General features: G+C 38.3%; 1 protein-coding gene across 8 annotated transcripts; it reads left to right on the forward strand.

Annotated features, from left to right (window-relative positions):
• The first annotated feature begins 40 nt into the window (after positions 1-40).
• SLC35A5 (solute carrier family 35 member A5) lies at positions 41-20744 on the forward strand. Of its 8 annotated transcripts, none has more exons than XM_060417659.1 (7): positions 41-259; positions 1104-3725; positions 6098-6196; positions 7515-7648; positions 10596-10663; positions 16933-17713; positions 19109-20744. In XM_060417659.1, exons 4-7 carry the CDS (start codon positions 7571-7573, stop codon positions 19175-19177), a joined length of 996 nt encoding a protein of 331 aa, XP_060273642.1. In that variant the 5' UTR covers positions 41-259; positions 1104-3725; positions 6098-6196; positions 7515-7570; the 3' UTR covers positions 19178-20744. The 8 variants fall into 8 exon arrangements, with proteins under 8 accessions (XP_060273642.1, XP_060273643.1, XP_012045829.1 ...); XM_060417660.1 differs by having other exon boundaries at positions 7518-7648; XM_012190439.4 differs by having other exon boundaries at positions 1104-1249.
• Positions 20745-21876: the final 1132 nt, after the last annotated feature.

Consider the following 21876-nt stretch of genomic DNA (forward strand, 5'->3'; position numbering starts at 1 on the left):
CCTCCGGAAGCGTAACACTGAGCGCGCCTGCGCAATGGGCGGCAGGTCCGCTCATTCCCCGTCGGGTCGTTGTTGTGCTTTTTGTTCCGGAATAGGAGGGTCTTGTCCAGAGGCCTATTCGCCTTTCTTTTCCTCCCATAGCTCCCTCGCTTATGGACCGTAAAAGCTGCCGCTACTGCTGCTGTTGCCGAGCGAGACAGTTATTGTCTCAGCTCTAGGATGTGCGTGCTTCCACTAGAAGCTCTTCGAAGGGACCGAGGTAACCGCGCCCCCCGCGCCCAGGGCAAAGAAGTGCGCGTGCGTTTGAGCGGAGGGCGCAGCCGACCAGATCCCCCTTGCGCATGTGTGACAAGAAGGCGTTCCTAGATGGTGGAGAGAAACCTGTCCTCACCGAGGAGGGGAGATGTCTCTTTGGCCTCTGTAGGCTTAGGCCCGCTTGGGCTGTGGGTGTTGGCATTTTCAACCCGTCTCCCATCAGTTTCCCAGGTCCTGTGTGCTGTCTTTATACTAGGTTGATTTGGGCAAGTTAACTATCCTGCCTAGAGTTTAGTAGCCTTAATATATCTAAAGAAGGCCTTTTAGAGTCATTGATATTTAAGTTTTCTTCTACTTTCAACAGTAATTCAGTATAAATTAACACTAGTGTTTCGGATATTTTCATTTGGTCTTTATGGCAACGAAATCTTACCCACCAAGGGCTTTTTCATTCTATGGAAAGACGCTACTGCGGAGAAAAATACAAATCTGAAATTATTTTCTAGAGCAAAGTTGCTCGTAAGAATGAAATTTAAAGCACTGTTTTTCTGCAGAATTCTGCAGTCCTAAAGTGTCGTTCTAAAGTGTCCAGGTTAGAGGACAGCACTTCTAACCTGGCTCTTGTCTTTACTGTCTAAGGAGTTCCCCTCTCCTATCAGAGATTTGATAAAATTGACTCTTTCATTTCTTTTCCCCTGGTTCTCTTGTACTCCTCAATTTTTGGTTTAGGTGTAGCCATAGCTAGACATTTAAAAAAAATTCCTTTTCTGTTCTTCACAAATAAGTGGTACTTGTATTATGCTTAATCTGCCAGCATGGTTGCTCACGAACTTATTATTCTCTTTAAGGGAATTAAAAAAGAGTGGAATGGAAAGCAGTTGTGGTCATCCCATGTTAAGCACCTCGTCAGCAATGTATACATTCCTGCTGGGGGCCATATTCATTACTTTAAGCTCAAGTCGCATCCTACTGGTAAAATATTCAGCTAATGAAGGTGAGTTAAGATTTGGAATATGTATGGAGCAGTTCCATCTAACCACATTTTCTTGTTTTTATTTTCCTTATATATAAAATGGGAATAATACCCTTAAAAGTTGGCCACCATCTGGTGGCTCAGATGGTAAAGAATCTGCCTGCAAAGTGGGAGACCCCAGTTCAGTCCTTAGGTGGCAAAGATACCCTGGAGAGGAGAATGGCAACCCACTCCAGTGTTCTTGCCTGGAGAATTCCATAGACAAAGGAACCCGGTGGGCTACAATCCAGGGCTACAGTCCATGGGGGTCACAAAGAGTCTGACAGGACTGAGCAACTTTCATCTTTAAAAGCCCTCTGCTTCATGTAAATGATAAAACATGTTTAGATATGATTCTTTACTCTTACATTCCTACCAAGAAAAATTTTTGATGCTGAGTAAAATTTGGGTCAGTTAAGTACAGATCAAAACGTTTATAGAACAGATTATAACATCTGACTGTTGCTTCAGTCAGCAGGTGTTTCTGAGCATATAGCAATATATAACTCATTCTGAAACAGACAGGAGATATATTTGATCACCTGGCATTTGTAAGGTACTATTTTAATTATATTATCAGTGGAACAGTACAGGTTATTAGTTTTGGTAAATACATATTCAAGAAATCTTTTATTATTCCTGATGTAAAAATTTATATTTTAACAGCTTAATTCACACTGTGCTAAATGTTAGTATTAAGGTTCGAAATGCATAAGATGTAGACCTTATTCTCAAGAATCCACAGTTTATTAGTAGAGAAAATACATGTAAACGCGTCAAGAAAATACAGTATAATAAGTGCAGTTCTATACCAAAGATGCAGAGGTAGTTTAGAGTAGAAGGTGATATATTCTCTCTGCGAGAGCGTGATGTGGACTGCAGAGAAATCAGGGAACACTTCCCTGGTAAGGTGACAGTTGACCTACAAGAAGACAAGATGGGCAAAGGTATTCAAAACAGAAGCAGCAGCCTGTGAAAATGGGCAGATGTATCAAGAAGTGGGATGGATTGTGAGAACATGTCATTCAGAATTACTGAGAAAAAATTTTCAGGACTTGGAGGAGGGGAGGAAGGAGTGCTTGGCTAGAGAGGGCAGTAATGATCACGTAGTTGAGGACTCCACGGGCCATGCTAAGGATCTGACACTTTATTCCCTAGGCTGTAGATTCTGGGGGACAGGGAGTACTTGAAGAACTGTAAACAGCTGGGTAAAATGAGAAAGACTGTTACAATAGCTGGGTGAAGACAAGACTAAAGGAAAAGAGAAGTAGCCAGTTGGGGAGTTATTACAAATTCGAGCCACAGATGATGAAAACTAATGAAAGATTTTAAAGTAGGAATAGAGAAAAGAGAATAGATTCAAGAAATATTCTAAACATAGAAAACATAGGACTTGAAAATTCCCTGGTGGTCTGGTGGTTAGGACTCTACCCTCTCACTGCAGAGGGCCCTAGTTCAATCCCTGGTCGAGGGAACTAAGATCCTACAAGCTGTGTGGTGTGCCCAAAAAAAAGACAGGACTTGGAGAGTGTATTGAATGTGGAGATTGAAGGAGATGAAGTATTGGATAGCTCACTCAGAGGTTTCTGGTTTAGATGCCCAGTAGCCTAGTGATGCTCCCAACTGAGATGGAGACCAAAGAGGAAGAGGAGACTGGACAGAACTCATAGAGATGAAAATTTTAGCTATTGTACCTCACATGAGGCTAGGAGCTGTGTCCTGCAATGTGTAGCACTTCACACATGTCAAGGAACTGCCAGTTTAGTGAATAAATAGAAGATAGTTATTCATGTGGATATATTTAGTGAGCATTAAATGTTCCAGAATACAGATTTGGAAACATTAATATTAAATTGACATTTAAAACTTGATGAGCAGAGGGCTCATTCAGGGTAAGCACACAGAATAAGAAAATAAGAGCCAAGGATAGAAATCTGAGGAATGCCAATGGTTTAACAGGTATGCAAACACTCAGAAGGACCTTAAGAAGGAATTAGAAAGATGAGAGAACTAAATGCACGTGACTTGTAGAAGGGAGTTTGAAGACTGGGAGAGAACTGCAATATCAGGATGAGATAAGGATTAAAACCTGCCCTTTGGAATTACTAATTAGAAGGTGTAATCTCAAGGACTAGATAGTTGGAGTAGTGAGGTGGGATCAGAAACCAGACTGTTTGGAGACAAGATCTGAGTGGAAAGTGGGTGTAATGGAGTTGTTGTTTTTTAGGTTGGTAATTTTGAGCATATATGTAGGAGAGAAGAAGACAGTTAATAGAAAGACAAAGAAGATACACTGAAGCCGGAGGAAATACTTACTGTTACAGAGCTCCTGAAGAGAAGGGAAGGTTTTAATGGGGAGAATGGATGAATAGTGAGGCCATGGCTGTCCTCTCTGGGACTGAAGAGAACCCAGTAAGAATGGATGTGGTGTAGATAAGACTGTGAGTATGGGCAGAAGGTGAGTGGAATGATACCGTGGCATGATTTGGAATCAGCCATGAGAAAAATGCAAGGAAAAAAACGAATAACGAGAATGAGTTAAAGAGCAGGGACAAGAATTTGAAAGTTGTGGTCTGAGGCCCTCCATTTTTGTGTGTGCACGTATGCTCATGTATATCATGCCAGAGAATAAAGCAAGTATTGATGGAGGATAATAGAATGTGATTTCAGTCTAGCTTTGAGCTCAGAAAAGGGAGGAAAAGATGTTCTTAGCTAAGCTTTTAATGATGGACGAAGTTTAAGAGGCAGTTAAGTAAGTACCTGTAGTACAGAACACTTAACTGCCAGGTATAGGAAGATGACTAGCATGGTCGCTGTCTTATTAGAAGCTTACATTTTAAGGGTAAGACATACAACATAAAAAATAAACATAATACAATGTTAGAAGCACTGTTAAAAGATTTATAGGTAGTTACCTGAAAACTGGGTTCATCTCTTGGTGGGTGTTGAACCAAAAGATACAACCAGGCCGAAGATCAGGAGAAGAAAGGATTTATTACTTGTAGCAAGTAAGGAGAGCACCTGAGAGCTTTCCCAAAGCAGTGTCTCCCCAAACAGCAAAATTGGGGAAGTTTTAAGTTAAGCTGCATTTTATGAAGGGGCTTGGGTTATTGACAGAATCCAGACTGTAGCTGACTGAAGTTGCGAGGGGCAGAAAAGATCAACATTGCCATCCCGTAGGTTCTGGTCGATCTGGCGGTTGAACACTGCAGTCTCATCTTTACCATTGAAACTGAACTGGGAGTCTTTATAACTAATATGGTCAAATATCTTATGAACTGATATCTTTACTTTTATTGACTATCTTATGAACTGGTATCTTTACTGATATCTTATGAACTGGTATCTTTACAACAGTAAAATTGTAACAGTAAAACTGACTTGTTAGCAGTTACTTTTCTTGACTGATAACAGTTTATTCCTACATTCTTTTGTTTCCATAAGATTCTTAATTACTGAGACCTGTTCAGAGATAAGCATTGTGGCCAAGTTTAGGTCACAAGATGACTTAAGCTAAAAATGGCATCCCTTATGTCAAGAGAGCCATGCCTGTTCTCTTTCTCCAGGGACCCCCCACTTCATCTGCTTACAGTAGTGCTACAGGATTGGAGAAGAATAAAGGATTGATTATGCATGGGTTGAGAAGATCAGGGAAAACCACAGAATAGAGGAAAAAAGGATGTTCTGGGGAGAAAGAATGTTCAGTTGGCTTTTTTTCCTTTCTGCTTGGCCAGTTTGGTTTTTTCATATGACAACCAAGGGAAACAAAGCACATATTTTTTTTAAAATGCATTCCTCAAAATAGTACTGGATAAAATCTACTTTGTCCTTGGCAAAATTATAGAACAAGTTGTTTGTAAGCATTTGGAAAAAAGAAGTAACAGCTAAGTCAATATATACTAACCAAATCTCATTTCCTAATTAGATTGACTTGTAAGTTGGGACATCCCTTCCTAATGTGTCAGTGGGCTTGGATGTGTCTGAGAGCGTGTTTGTCCACCCCAGAGCCCTGGGCCAGTTGCCTCTTGCCTCAGGCTGCTTCCTTCTTGTTACCTCAACATCTGTTTGTCCCAAAGTGCCTATAAAATAATGTTTTCTATGTGGACCATGATATGAAACTGATAAGAAACCTCTGAGTTAGGGACTATCACAGAATGTATGTTGGTTTAAGCAAGGCACATAAGACACATAAGAGGAGCCATGAGCTGGGTAATAATTCAGCTACATAAGTTGATAGCTGGTTGATGAGTCAGGCCCTGATTGTTAATTAATAGTCCATTTAAACGGTAGTCTCTAACGCCGTACCACAAAGCTTTCTTTGCTGGTAGCCCTAGCCCCCTCAGCACATTTTTTCAACAACTTGAATGAAAACATGAGAGATGTAGCTCTCAGTTTCAAGGATAATAAAATACTGACTGAGGTAGGGCTAACTAACACATTAGGTGCCTTGATTCAAACATCGGAAAGAACAAAGCCAACTGGATGAAATTTAATGTAAACCAGTATTAAAATCTATTAAGTTTAGAAACAACTCTAAATTATTAACTGTTAGTATATATAAGCATTATATGTGTTTCCCTGGTGGATCAGTGGTAGAGAATCTGCCTGCCAGTACAGGAGATGCAGGTTCAATCCCTGGAAGATTCCCCTGGAGAAGAAAATGGCAACCCACTCCAGTATTCTTGCCTGGGAAATCCCATGGATAGAGGAACCTGGCAGGCTACAGTCCATGGAGTCACAAAAGGATCAGACACAACTGAGCAACTAAACAACAACAAACATTATGTAGACCAAAATTTATAATTAAAAAACATTTCTGTTTCATTTCAGAGAACAAATATGATTATCTTCCAACTACTGTGAATGTGTGCTCAGAACTGGTAAAGCTGGTTTTCTGTGCACTTGTGTCATTCTGGGTTTTAAAGAAAGGTGAGTCTTGACATGGTACTATATAACTGGTTAAAAATCAGAGGATCAAAAAATTTTAAAACTGAAAGGGACATTTTATGTCAGTTAGCCTAGCCCATTAATTGTATATATGAGGATGCGGAGATACAAATAGAAGTACGATTACCCATGTTTGGCAGGTAAGGAACAGGCTCAAACAGAAAGTGTGAGGTGGTGCCGGGTAGGAGGGGTCAGAGCCCCAGCTGTCCTAGCATCCTGTCCACTCTGTCTCTTGACTTGTTCCTGTGGTGTGTCCCATAGGGAGTAAGTTTGTATTCAAGTTCAGGATCATCTAAATCGCTGCTGTCTAACTTGATATGTAGCGTACTGGGCAGCAGTCTTCATTTCCTTTAGGGCAGGCGGCATACCACTTTGAAGTCAGAGAAACTATATTCTGGGGCAGATTATTTTACTTTTCTGAGTTCCAGTTTCATTAGCTATCAAATAAGGGTACTAATCCTTCCTCACATCTAAAGTAAGTAGCCTTTTGTGGCTATTAATTCTCCAGTTACTGAACCTTACCTCTCTTCTACTTTGGTCTGCCTTCCCACATCAGGTAAACAGAGAACTTTAGACTGCTAAAGGCTTGCCCCAAAAGATGTCTTTTCATTTTCTAAAGTTTCAGTCTGCGACGTTTCTAGTTGGTAAAATACATTTCTTATCTCATAAAATTTATGTGTTATTTACTAGGGCTTAAATTTAAATGGACTTCTGTCTTTTCATTTTATTTTACATTCTCTGTTATAGTACCTTGCTAAGTTTTTGGAAACCTAGAGATAGGATAATAACTCATACTAGGATGAGTAAAAGTTAATTTTATCTACTCCCCTCTATTTAAGTTTTAGTTCGTATCTCCCTTTTGTGATTCCCTCCCCCTCCTCCCCTCACATAGCCCCGCAGGGTAAAAAAAATTCCAGCACGAGTGATTGATTTTTCTTTCCACTTAAAAATTTTAACTTGTTGATCTCTTTTGGCTTTATGCTCAGAGTAGTAAGAGAAACTAAAGGTATCCTGAGTTGCATTCTTCAATGATACATCTATCTCAGGTTAGCAGAAATTAAGAAAATCATAATTCCTAAGGTGTTGCTGATACCAATGATGGGCACAGTGGTGGGGTGAAGAAAGACAGTAATGAAATCCTGTGTTGTCCTTGATTTCTCAAGACTAATAGTCACTTATGAAAGCAATTTGTTAAGCCTCTTTTAAAGAATTGTGTCAGGAGTCAATATAAGTTACTTCCTCTAAAAGTATGTGCATTCTTATCAAGGTCATATATTTATTGCTGTATTTCTTTCTCCAGAAGATCATCACAATAGAAAGTTGAGATGTGGTTCCTGGAAGGAATTCTTTAATTTCATGAAGTGGTCCATTCCTGCCTTTCTTTATTTCCTGGATAATTTGATTGTCTTCTATGTCCTTTCCTATCTTCAGCCTGTAAGTAAATAATGACAAAGAAAACAGCACTGAAAAGACAAGAGAAATTAATCCCAGAACTAACCTTTTTCTCTTTTTCAATTGTTTTCCTTACCTTTGTTAGTTTCTCATTGCCTCACTGGCCTTCCTAAGGTTTTACCAGAATCATCTGAGCACAGCCAATCCACTTGCCAGACTCTCCCACTGTGAAAGATAACTGTATTACACTTTGCTGACTGATCTGAGGGAGCTGCTTCCTGATCCCTGCATCTAGAGCCATCTCTGTCTGTAATCTTAACCTATCTGCCTATTTTCTGAGCCATCCTGTGGTCACACACCTCTAATGCTAATCTCAATACCCAGGACCTCCAAACTGACTCCAGTGTTCAACTCAGAAAATTATATTCTCAGTGTACCGCTCTTATACTTGTTTTAATGTAGCTGATGTGTGTTCTATTGGTATGATTGTCTTTCTGTGCTAGTCCTGTCATTTAACCAACAAGTTGTTTAAGGGTAGAGATTCTATCCTCCCAATCTAAATGCTGTCCATGACTGATAATACTAGACATGCTTTTTATCTCTCCTGGCATTCCCTGTGCCAATTTAGAGAGCCACTAGTAATCAGAATTAAACTTTGGTCTTCTGCTTTTGGAGCAGGAAGTGGGAACCCACTCCAGTATTCTTTGCCTGGAGGATTTCATAGATAGAGGAACCTGACGGGCTACAGTCCATGGGGTCTCAAACAGTTAGACATGACTGAGCGATTAACACACACTTCTGCTTTTACTTATTATTCATTTGGGATCACATGTATTTTTTCCTCTCTGTAACTTTATCTTATAAAATGAAGGTTTCTGTTGCTGTACTTAACAAAATGTGTTTTATTTTCAAGAGCAAATTCATTCATTTTGATTATAAGTAGGATTTCTGTTGACACTAATCCTGTGTTTGAAGCCTCTTTGCTGCTGCTGCTGCTAAGTCGCTTCAGTCGTGTCTGACTCTGTGTGACCCCATAGACAGCAGTCCGCCAGGCTCCCCCGTCCCTGGGATTCTCCAGGCAAGAACACTGGAGTGGGTTGCCATTTCCTCCTCCAATGCATGAAAGTGAAAAGTGAAAGTGAAGTCGCTCAGTCGTGTCCGACTCTTAGCGACCCCATGGACTGCAGCCTACCAGGCTCCTCCATCCATGGGATTTTCCAGGCAAGAGTACTGGAGTGGGGTGCCATTGCCTTCTCCGTTGACGCCTCTTTAGGTATAGCCAAATCAGTTTGAGAGTGGGGTGAAAAGGGGCGTTCAAGAAGGCACTGAGGTAGAGAACAGGAGTTTGATTCTTTTGCACAGTTTAGAAGATTAGAACCAGGCAAAACCAAACTGCTTGATAAAAATAGAATATGTTACCATACTAGCCAAAAGGCAAGGACCTGGGCCAGAGGAGCACCTGAAGTTCCTTCACCTGTGGTCTACTTTCTTAGTAAGGGTTCCTTGCATCTAAACTGTGTCCTTCTAAATTCTTTCACTTTTGTTTTTCAGATCTAAGAATTCCTGTACCCAACGACATAATTTTTCACATTCAACAAGTATATGTTTGTTGTGTTTTGTTGTTATCTAACAGACTAGATCTAAATTTATACCACTTTGCTAAACCCCCAGTACTGAAGCAAGATTGCAGCTTCCTGTTCTTACAACTTATTGCTTTGCTCTTCCTTCCTGATCACTTACAACCACAGATACTACAAAATAAATCCCTTGGCACTCATAGTCTGTGTATTGCTGTGCCCAAGCCTAGTGGGAAAGAATGAGAGATGCATGGCAGTTTGGGGGCAAAGAGCTCTGATAATTTGTTTATTCTGTACTACTGCCTGGACAGAATGGATACATTGCCCCAGGCCAGCAGGCTGTTTCACTGTGGACCTTTGCACTGCTGTTACTGTGACTTATCAGAGCCACCACTTTCCAACTTGCCAGCCACATGCTTTTCTCATCTCCTCTTAACCAGGGGTTCGCAAGCGTTCATCTACAGAGAAAACCTTAAAATAATGGTTCCCATAAAAATGGAGTGGAAAAAGAGCAATGTTGTATTCTTGGAGTTTTTGCTAGTTTTTATTGGATTTACTCATTTCTCTCATTCAGCTGTATGTTAGTCATGTTTACTGGTTGTATAGATTGTGGAAATTCTTTAGGGTTTAATCAATGTAAAGTGACAGGAGGAAGGCAGTAGGACTTGTTTTTAAAAATAATTAACATTGTCAGATCCAGTTATGAGGATAGTGATAAATTTCATACTTTCTGGGCCAAAATGTACATATATTCAGATTAATATTCTCATGTGCAATTTGACTAAATTCAGAGAAACAAACCTTTATAAAAATCTGGCTAGCACTTTTCTAATTTTTTCCCATTGTTCAGAACAATGGGAATAAATCCAAAGGACTGTCAAGTATGAGTTTGGTAATGAATCACTGATATTGAATCACTGTATTTCAACCAAGTAAATTGATTTCATTCTAGAACATTAAAAATGCTTAAAAACCTATACCTCTATCTTCCTAATGTATAAATGAGCCTAACAGTACTTGCCTTTTCTTTCTACCCACAGAATCAGCATTAAAAGACTATGTAAATCTCTTTGAGAGCTTGAAAAAATATGCTTTATAGTCATGATAACCATTATTTCTGGACTTAAACCTTTAGAGATTATAAGTATTTCCAGATCTGCTCATACAGATTGTTACTCAGGCATTTGCTGAACTTCACATTTCAACAGCCTGTACGATGATTTGATCATATCTGCATAAATTCAACCAGCAATAAAAATAGAATTTAATCCTCTAGTGAAGTAGTTGCCCTAATAACCCCCCTGGGTTTTGACCAAAAAGCTCTTTTTGTCAGGTGAACTTGCACCCAGCTGGGAGATTTCTGAGGTCAGTGCTTTGTTTGGATTGTAACTCTATCTTCTCTTTCTTTCTAGGCCATGGCTGTTATCTTCTCAAATTTTAGCATTATAACAACAGCTCTCCTATTCAGGATAGTGCTGAAGTAAGTAACATGTTGTGAAAGCATATATCATAAAGTAGCACCGCCTTGTTTCAGATGATATACCCTCTGAATCCCAAGGCTGGGATTTTATTGCTAATTGGCATTGTGTATTGGGCAGGTTCTCTAACCCATCTGGAAAGCAGCTACAGTGGTAGCCTGCGATTCAGAGTTTGAAATGTTTTTCCTTAGCATCTCAAAAAAAGAGACGAATGACTAGATTTTAATTATTTTAATTTTTAGTGCCAAATTTTCAACAAAGAATTCACTAGCTTTTTTCTTTTTTTAAACAGAATCTCTGTACATTAATAGGGAACCAAGAAGTTCCTAAAATTAATATATTTGTTATTTGGAGTTTGGAGATGATAAAAAGTGACAAATTGTTTTTATTAAAGTCCTTGAGATAAGTATATTATTTAAGCTTTAACTGGCAGAGGATTTGCGTCAAGTTTAAATTGGCTGTGCTGCAAAGCAAAGGGCAGAATGTCCTAAGGTGATAAAGGATCTGGGTACTTAACTCCGGTTTAATTTGTTATTTAATGATGGTGGTGATGATGGAAAATAAAGTAACTTTTTGTTATATTTGTTGTGATTGTTTTAATTTTACATTCACTTTCTGTTTTTAATTTCTTTCTTAGTGTACTGTGACAGAGTGTTTTCATAATTGATGTGCACAGAAGGGTGAAAGGCTTGGTACATAGGCACTCAGCAGTCATTTGTGGAATCCCTTGATGCATTTGGTTTAGAAATTATATGATATTCTTGAAAGATTTTCTTTTACCTTGAGGAAGCATTCAGTTTAATGCTTGATGTAAGATATGGGAGAAAAAATGAACATAGCATGTCAACCAGTTTAAATGTAGAGTAACTGAAATGTGCTTTTTGATCACCCTCTTCATTTATGAATTGTGAGAATAATTCAGTCCAACTAGTAAGTAAAGAATGCTAATCCAAAAACATTTTATAGTCTTTAAAGTCAGCATGAATGTCACTTAGTAGGATAAAAGTTGGCTTCTGAGGAGACATATGTAAGCAATTATATTTTTATATTGAGTACTGTGATAATATCGAGATTCATTTCCATAAAGGAAAAAATATTGGCTCTGACACACAAAAAGGCTCACTATTAGGGGAGCAGTGGTTTCGAAAACATGCATTTTTTGTTTTCTTTTGTTTTACTTTTAAGTTTAAAAAACGTTTTTTCCTATGATATGACAGTTTATGAGTATGCATGGTGTTACTATGTAATGCTTAAGTATTATACCAAAATTATATTAATTTAAAACTGATTTTATCAAAAAGAAGGGTAAAAGTATGTTATTGCCTGGCTTGAGATTGGCCAGTAGCTCTAGCTGTGCCCCAAGTTGGTTGGTTGCTTTTTTTTAGTGACTCCAGAACATGAACAGGGCCATAGGCTGAGATGAGGGCCACTTGGAAAAGCCCTGCCCAGGGTGCCCTGACTGCCATGTGGGCAGCCATGCGGGGAGGCTTTCCATCAGGCAGTGACCAGAAAACCCTAAGGCCTCCACGGGGCCTCTCCACCCGATTTTAACTTAATCCCATAAGGACCACTAATGGTAGGTGCAGTTAGACTGGGTCTGCCTGGAGCCCGGAGCCACTAAGCATTTTGCAGCCTTTGGGCAGCTCCCCTTGGCTGCAGAGGAGGGAGTCTAGGTGAATAGGCTGGGGGCAGTGGGGCGAACGACATTATGAACTATAGTTCAAACTTTTTTTTTTTTTCATGTATTTTACCTTTTAATATTCAAAGCAGTAATGATTCTTAGGCATTTGTTTACTTTGTTGTTAGTATCTTTTTTTTTTTTTAAGCTTTATATTTTGTATTGGGGTATAGCTGATTAACAGTGTTATGATAGTTTCGGGTGAACAGCGAAGGGACTCAGCCATGCATAGTATGTGTATCCATTCTTCCCCAAACATCTCTCCCATCCAGGCTATACAGTAAGTCCTTGTTGGTTATCCATTTTAAATATGGCAGTGTGTACATGTCCATCCCAAACTCCCTAGGATCCGTTCACTCCATTCTTTCCCTCTGCAACTGTAAGTTCATTCTCTAAGTTTGTGAATATCTCTTTGTTTTGAATACTTAGAAGTTACTTGGTAAAGAAACAATAAATCACTCCATTTTTATTATTTCCAGGAGCTTTAATTTAGTTCCCAGAGTAAGTCTTAGTTTGAGTAATTAACAAATCAGCCCTGAACTTACTTAAAATAGTAGAGCTAAAATATAATAAATCTAATAATATATTTTACGGAAATACCTTTTAAGTATTACCTGTTAATTTTAAAGTCAACTTTGTTCTGTTTTGATCTTTTTATTGGTGGTAATGTATGTTGCTTGTTTTCCCCTATGTAACTTAATTTTTGTGACACTTTGATGGTCTTTCGCAATAAAATTTTGACCTAAAAATAGTTTGAGTTTTATCACAAGTTCTTAATTTGTTTGCCATAAATAACTCATTTAGAATATTGAAGATCTTGTCTTATAGTTGACTCTGGCAAAGCCATCAAATACCTTTCCCATACAGGTAAAGAGTATAAGGCTATACAGGTAGAAAAAAAAAAAAAAGTCCGATGACTAATGCAGGAATATACTTGTAAGAATTTGAAAGTGAGAAAAGGAAAACTACCACTATCCAAATGTCTTATTCTAAACCCCATGTGAATGCATAGATTCCCTCTTTGAAGTGTAATTAATGATTCAAAGTGGAAATATAATGAGCATGCCTCAAAGCCCCATTGGTTTGCTCTTAAGGCTTGGTAGAGTTGTATAATCTTGTTTGCTAGGCTTTAGGGAATAATATTTCAACCTGAACATTGAGATTTGGGAACAGAACCAGGAACAGCACTTACTTTTACCTAAAAAATGTATATGAATTTCTCTGATTTCTTCAAAGGGCAGGGGAAAAAATTATTTAAAAACACATTTTGAAACTTTGATGGGTATCTTGGAAGTTGTGGTAAACTTTACTTTCAGAAGTAGCAGGAAAAACAGAAGTGCCACTCAGTAATATAAGCATTTCCCCCAAACCATTCACTCACATGATAACTATTTTTTATAATTTCTCATGATAAGTATGTCACTGGTCATCCTCTGTGCTAATTAGCAAGGTATGATGTGTGGTTTCTTGAAAAAAAGTATTTTTCCACTTAAATATTTTCTTGCTCTGCCTTGGTTTACCACCAAATATGGTATATATATGTATTGTGTATATGTGTATGTGCATATATATACACACTTTAGAAAATATAACTTAAGATATGTGAGTTTCCATTCATCATTCCTTTGATGAAGAGCTAAGGCCTTTCCTTTGTGTATATCTGGGATTTGCTGATAGGAGTTCTTTGGCTTTCTTGCTTGAACCTACCTTCATTACACATCATCCATGGTTTCCAGTTCCAGTTTCTTTAAAGTGGAACAAGCCTTAAAAATATTTTTATAGTAGATTCTTTATTATTCATTCCTCAATCTTACAACTCACCTGCACCTAATTCAAAGGCAGTTTTTTTTTTAATCTTGTGATTTGCCTTTAATCTTCCTAAAGCTTTCAACTTAGTTTTCATAAAAGTAGCAATCCTTTTTTTTCACACATAATATATGGTTTCTATAATCATTAAAATATATGATTAGAATAATGAGCTCACCTGGCAAAAACAAGTTTTGGAATGGACACTTTTTGAGCAAAAAGTTCACTTGGGAGGAAAGGCCCTCGGGTTCAGCAGGCAGCCTTCCAGTCAGCAGCCTTCAGCTCCACACACCAATCTGAATGTTTCACAGAGCAGTGGAGAGGTCAGTTGAGTGTCTGCTGTTGTTCTGTTTCAAACTTGTGTCCGACTCTGCAACCGCATGGACTGCATCTCGCCAGTCTTCCCTGTCCTTCACTATCTCCCTGAGTTTGCTCAAACTCATGTCCATTGACTTGGTGATGCCATCCAACCGTCTTATCCTCTGTTGCCCTTTTCTCCTCTTGCCCTCAATCTTTCCCAGCATCAGGGTCTTTTCCAGTGAGTCGGCGTTTTGCTCAAGTGAGGTGACCAAAAGTATTAGAGCTTCAGCTTCTGCATGAGTCCATCCCCTAAATTGAGGAGGACTCTTCTGGGCATAATCAGTCATCATTTCTAAGAGCACAGATTCTTAGCTCACTTTACAGAATAACTTACTGTTATATTTTCTTTGCTGAAAATCTATTTTCAGCCTAGTCCTTAGTAATTTTTAACCTTCCCCAGAACATTTTTAATGAGTAATTACTTGTATTAGGTACCATTTAGCTTGTATAAGGCTTTACTTTCTTTGGTTCTTTTTCCTCATTGTCAATATTAGTGAAAATTCTATAGCTTCTAAAGGACCTGTAGAGTATTATCATTGTCTCTTTTTATCTTGATGCATAGTAATTGCTTATATGATGATTCTTATAAATTAAGTGCTTATCTGTGTCTTTTCAGTTTCCATCACATTAGCTTTCTACCAGTGAAGGTGTGCCACTTGCACCTTCAGAAATGTGACTGGTTAACCGTTTTTGACCTCATGAAGTAAGACTATGCTAGTCCAATCACTAAGTGCTAGATCTGGTTATTTGAAAGTGTCTGCACAAGAATATATGATAATATGATCAGATAGTGCTGCCTTTAAGACTGTGTAGTTAGTTAGCAGTTTCACAGCATGAAACTCCATGGAAGCATTGGTGAGATCAAACCTGTATTCTCATATAGGCATACTGGGTACTCAGAATTGTATTGATATCCGGGAGGAGGACTTAACAAAACCATGACTCGGACTGCTTCCTTGCTCTCATGAATATATGACCTTAGTGAAGTCAGTTAACCTCTGAGAACACCATTTCCTGCCCTAGAACAAACCGCCTGACCCATGGTAGATGCTCAACAAATGCTCCAGAATTCTTCTAGTTCTCACCTGTTGCTTTACACGTCTGCCTTTGTTTATGTTGCTCTATATTCTTGGTATCCCTCTTCTTCATCTGACTGACTGATCTTCAAACTTGAAGATGTTGTCACCTCCAGAAGCCTCCTTGGCTGTTCCCACCTGACTGCCATCCTCTTCTTTCCTTAGTCAATGTACATTCTTTTAGCCTTTACATAGACTCTTGCCTCTGCCCGGATATATCATCAAGTCTCTTTTCACATGACAAAATTCCATTTATTTTTCATCTTTCAGCTTAAGTGTCATCTCTTCAAAGCAATACCTGATTCTATTTACAGACTCAAGTGTTCCTTCCTAGTTGTACCCTAGTTGTTCTGTGTATCACATGTCAAACGTTACATTGTCATCATTTAGGTATGACTCCCTATTAAAGTATAAACTGTTAGAGAATGGAGACCAAGTCTTTTTTCTCTTTGCAGAATGCCTGGCACATAGTTGCTACTCATTAAATGTCTGTTAAACTGAATTCAGAAGATGGAGTAATAATCATTACATCCTCTTTTTCTCAAAATGTGTTGTTGGACAAAGTAAATGAATACTTTGTCAACTGAAACACTAAAATATATATATATATGTTTTAACTTGTCTTATCCAACAGTAGTTTGGGGTGTAATACCTTATGATGAGGCTGTGGATCAGGGAGCTAGCTTCCTCAAATCATTTCTGGATCATGGATACTTTCGAAAATTTGACAGAGCTTTTAAGGGTCTCCTGGAGAGGGTGGGGAAGGCCAGAAATTCACCTATGTATTATGGAACCTTTGGCACACACTGTAAGAATTCACAGAAAAGTTCATCACATTTTCTTCCAATTCATGGAAACTAGACTAAGAATTCCTGCTTTAATGTACTTTATTCCCAGGTAAAAAGTGATTGTACCAAACAACTAAGATCAGCTCTCAAGGTAGAAAGGAGACTTGGTTAAACATAAAAGTTAGAAGGAAATTTACAATGTGAAGATCCCCTGAAGGAGGAAATGGCAGTTCACTCCAGTAATCTTCCCTGGATGATTCCATGGACAGAGGAGCCTAGGGGAGGTTGCAAAGGAGTCAGATATGACTGAGCGACTAAGCAACACCTAAGAGAAATGACTGGATGGCCTTAAGGGACAATTGCTCTAAAAAGTGAATAAAAATAAGTTCAGGAAGCAGGCTCACCCAACAGGTTTCCTTTGAACTTGAATTGTATAGAATGCTAGCAAAAATGGTGTGGTTCAGGCAACCAAATACTCAAGTAATTGAGTTTTCAATAGAAACAGTTGATGTGGGAGGGGAGAAAATGAGTAATTAAAAATCTCCTTTTTCATCTTTGAACAGGAGACATCTAAATGGGATACAGTGGGCTTCCCTCCTGATTCTGTTTTTGTCTATTGTGGCCCTCACTTCTGGGACTGAGACCTCACAGCATAGCCTGGCAGGACATGGATTTCATCATGACGCCCTCTTCAGCCCATCCAATTCCTGTCTTCTCTTCAGAAGTGAGTGTCCCAGCAAAGACAATTGCACAGCAAAGGAGTGGACATTTTCTGAAGCTCGGTGGAACACGACGGCCAGAGTTTTCAGTCACATCCGTCTTGGCTTGGGCCATGTTCTTATTATAGTCCAGTGTTTTATTTCTTCGATGGCCAATATCTATAATGAAAAGATACTGAAGGAAGGGAACCAAATCACCGAAAGCATTTTCATACAGAACAGCAAACTCTATTTCTTTGGTGTTCTTTTTAATGGACTGACCCTGGGCCTTCAGAGCGGTAACCGTGATCAGATTAAGAATTGTGGGATTTTTTATGGCCACAATGCATTCTCAGTAGCCCTTATTTTTGTAACTGCATTCCAGGGCCTCTCGGTGGCCTTTATTCTGAAGTTCCTGGATAACATGTTCCATGTCTTGATGGCACAGGTCACCACTGTTGTCATCACAGCGGTGTCTGTCTTGGTCTTTAACTTCAGGCCCTCCCTGGAGTTTTTCTTAGAAGCCCCATCAGTTCTTCTCGCAATACTTATTTATAATGCCAGCAATCCTCAAGGTGTGGAATACGTACCTAGGAAAGAGAGGATTCGAGATCTAAGTGGCACTCTTTGGGAGCGCTCCAGTGGGGTAAGTTTGTGAAGATGCTGCTGCTTCCCAAATTCAAAGCATGGTTATGCAAGAAAAGAAATAGATCAGGGCTGTTTTATCACAGGACATATCTGATCTCTGTGAGTTTAAAAAATCATTCAACATTTGTTGGACTCCTTGTGTGTAAGGGCTCATGATAGTACTGTCAGGGGTTGAAAAAAATTATAAATCGGAGTGTCAAGGGCCTTATACATTAGCTGTATCATAGAATATTATAGAGTCATAGAGCCAGAGATGCTTCATAGGTTATCTTGTCTAGTCTCCATAGTTTTACAATGAAGAACCAGACTCTAAGAGGCTCACTGGGTGACAGATGGTAAACTTGTAACAACCCCATGAGGTCTGACTCCTTATCCATTCATTACTCTTCTCACTTCACCATAGTTGAGGAAAAAAGCTTCTTTGATAAGAAAAGTTGATCTTCAACATTAGTAAGTCTTATTAAATGTATCACTAAATTGAAAGCCTGGCTGCTTCCATTTCTTGGTAGTTACTCATAAACCAGAGTGTTCCTGAAGGACTTGCCTTGTTTATCTCACTAAGAAGGTGGTCCCCAAAAGGATCTCTGCAGGTTGACCAAAACTGTTTTCTAGAAAAGTACATATGCAGTTATTCTGAATATTCTTCTAAGTGCTTATAATTGTTTTAGGAAGGTCTGCCAGTCATACTATTAGCAAATGAATAGTGATCTTTTGAAGGCTCAAGTTAGGAGTTAGATACATGTTTAAATAAAACATGAGATAGAGTCCTCTATCTAGGTTTAAATTTACAGTTCTCATGAACCCATGAGATAGTTCGCATAATAAACATACTTTGTGTGATAGTTCATACAATGAACATTTTACTCTGAGACAAAGTTAGCTTATTGCTTATTAGAGTTCCTGGCAAAACTTCCCTCATTAATGCCTCTGAAGTGATGATATGACAGATTCTTAAGATGGAAAAACAAGAAGCCTGCTTTGATCTTAGTCAGAGTATAGATTTATAAATTCTGTGTTCTTTTCCAAAGGTCTAATAACACCATTTGCCCTACTTTTTTAGGTAAAAGAAAATGAATTTAGGTAACAACACCTAGTTTATACCTATTTCTGCAACCTTTAGTCATTTCCCTTCAGGACCAGCAGAGGGCACGCTTTACTTTGCTCTTGTTAACTTTGAAATTCAAATACATTGAAGTGCATTCCAATTTTTATGATCTCATTATATGTCTAAAATTAACTTTCCAAGAATAAGTATTTCATTTCATTTAGCCAGATTATAGTTTAATTAAATAAGATCCATGATTTGTTAGTAAAGGTTCTTGTTAGTAGTCATTGAAAATGGAGCATTTCTAGTTTTGTCCTAATTAATTACTTATTTCATATTTCCTTTTAGGATGGAGAAGAACTGGAAAGACTTACCAAACCCAAGAGTGATGTTGAATCAGATGAAGATACTTTCTAAGTGGTACCCAAATAGTTGGCAGCTCTCACAAACATTTTCACTCTGTGTGATAATTATCTTTTCACTTTGATAAACCAAGAACATTTCTAAAGCATAAAACTCTTTGCATATATCTAACCATTCCCAAAATAATTCCAACCAAAGCTTAGAGGACCTAAAGACTAAAAAGTTCTAAGGAACTTACATAAGAGTAATAGTATGGAGACTGCATTAATGACGTGGTACTTAGTACATTGTGGGCTTACCAGGTGACACAGTGATAAAGAATCCATTACAGGAGATGTGGGTTCGATCCCAGGGTTGAGAAGATCCCCAGGAGTAGGAAATGGCAACCTGCTCCAGTACTCTTGCCTGGACAATTCTTTGGACAGAGGAGCCAGGTAGGCTGTAGTTCATGGGGTCTCAAAGAGTAAGTCAAGATATATTTGCAGATTATTTTCCTCTTCCTCCATTCCAAAAAAACCTTGTGATAATCATGTTAGCTTTACCCTATAAGCATACAAATAGAGGTCAGTTTGCCAGATTTTCATAATTGTGTGGTTCTGCTCTGCATGCCATAGTCTTCCCTTTTTTATCATCATAAATGTCACTTAGGTAGTCCTTTGAATTTTGAGGTCATGGAGATAGTCATTTTGTAATTAAAAAGCAGTGTGACTCTTTGTAAAAATTTGATTGAAGGCCACAACATAGGTTTGAGAATAATGTAGTCTGTGCTAAATATTTTGCCAAAGAAACAAAATTTTGAACAAAAATCTCAGAATTTTAATTTTTAGGAATTTTCAGAGAATTTTAGTTTTAGTGATTTATCCTTTGATGTTTTTCTATACACAAAAAGCTTCAGTTTAGGTGAAAGTTGGTTTCCAGTCCTCAGTTATCTCTTGTATTTTACATCAGTTACAGCTGTGATGGGTTTTTTCTCCACAGTTTGAGCATGTCACTTTTGGATTATTCTATTTCAGAGAACTAATAAGCCACTTTTATTAGTTATTAAATAGAAGTTATGATTGTTATATATATTTATAGCATATTCTGTTCCTAAAGGTTAAGCCACTGGCTTCAGATCCTGCCAGATTGTTGGTAAGACTAGGTGCCGAACACTTTCTTTTAAAAGGGTCACTTTGCAAACAAATGACTTTTACTGAACTATGAATAGTGTTACTCTAAAAAGAGGAAGGCTAGTCATAAATAAAGCACTTTATGGTAACTTATTTCACACTTAAACTGCATGGTATTTTTAGAGGTATTTTTGCATGCATCCAATTGAGTCTATGAGTTAGAAAAGTCAGGTGATAGGTAATTTAAAAATGAGGAAACAAATGATTTGCCCAAGACTGTATAGCTGGATGGCGATAGGACAAGAGCTGACTTCAGCTAATAGGCCTGTGTGTTTACAGAGTACTGTAAATATGAGCTTTAAGGTGTCATTTTCATACAGTTTGTATGTCTTTTTTCCCCCTAATTTTCATGTAGATAAATATAATGCTATTAATCCATCTGTGATAGCCAGAATAATATGAATGGCAAGAATTGGTGGAAATTTATAAATAAAATAATTATTAAACCCTTACCTTGTGTTGCCACTTTATCATATGAGGTGGAATACAGAGTATTTTTAATTTCAAAAGTTTTAAAACTTTCAGGAGATCTTGACTTCTGAGAATAACAAAATTCTTACCTTAGTAATAGCTTTTCTATCAGAGTACTGTGAGCAGGAAGGTTACCTTATTATGGCAGTTCATTTTAAAGGCAAAGAAAATCAGCTCTAGGAAGACCTCACTTTGAAGAAATATAGCATACAAAACATACTTATGAGACAGATAAAATTGCAACAATATTTGTGAAGGTATTGCTTACAGAATATGTTAAATAGCAGATTCCACTAATTCATAGAGATTGGTTTCCTCATTCACAGTTACTTTTTTTCACCGTCTTCAGGAAAGCATTGCTTGCCTAAAGTAAGGTTTACTTGTGCTAACTTACAAATTAGAAGGAAGGAGCGGGAACTGAATAAAATGTGAAGTTCTGATATGGATGCACTGGAGTATAGTTGACCCCTCAACATGGTTAACCTGCGTGGGTCAACTTACATGCAGATTTTTTTCCCCAATAAATACGGTACTATATGATCACTGGTTGGTTGAATCCTCAGATACATAACTGAAGAAATGAAGGGCAGTCTGTGGGACTTGAGCATCCTCAGCTTTTGGTATCCTCAGTAGGTCCTGGAACAAATCTCCTGCAGATCCCAAGGGACACCTGTACTTTGTGGGTGCTACTGTTTGAATAATAAGAGAATAATTCTCTTCATACCTTCGTAAGGTAAAAAGTCTAGAAACCACATCTTATCATCTTGGATGTTCCTGTATCAAGTGCATAATCTGAGAAGAACGAAGGTCATGTGGAAAAAAGTAGACTTCTGTTCTAAAGAACAAGTTATGAGGTAATGCTTATTCTCTCCTTCTAAGAAGGCTCTTCTAACAAATGGTACTTTCCAACAATGGAGAGGGCCCTCCTGAAGAGTAATAAAGAGGAGTAGTAAACTCTCCATCACTGAAGTGTTAAGGAGAGAGTCTATCAACTGGATGATTCAGAAGCGATTCTGTCATTGGTATAGAAGTTGGACTAAGTGATTTCCAAGGTCCCTTAGGAGATCAGCCCTGGGATTTCTTTGGAATGAATGATGCTAAAGCTGAAACTCC

Source organism: Ovis aries, chromosome 1 (genome assembly GCF_016772045.2).
Source record: "Ovis aries strain OAR_USU_Benz2616 breed Rambouillet chromosome 1, ARS-UI_Ramb_v3.0, whole genome shotgun sequence".
In the NCBI taxonomy this organism is placed as follows: domain Eukaryota; kingdom Metazoa; phylum Chordata; class Mammalia; order Artiodactyla; family Bovidae; genus Ovis; species Ovis aries.

Coding starts and splice junctions, on each gene's coding strand:
- SLC35A5 (XM_012190439.4), top strand. CDS start 1,123: ATGGAAAGCAGTTGTGGTCATCCCATGTTAAGCACCTCGTCAGCAATG. Junction 1,250..6,097: donor AAAATATTCAGCTAATGAAG/GTGAGTTAAGAT, acceptor GTTTCATTTCAG/AGAACAAATATGATTATCTT. Junction 6,197..7,514: donor ATTCTGGGTTTTAAAGAAAG/GTGAGTCTTGAC, acceptor TTCTTTCTCCAG/AAGATCATCACAATAGAAAG.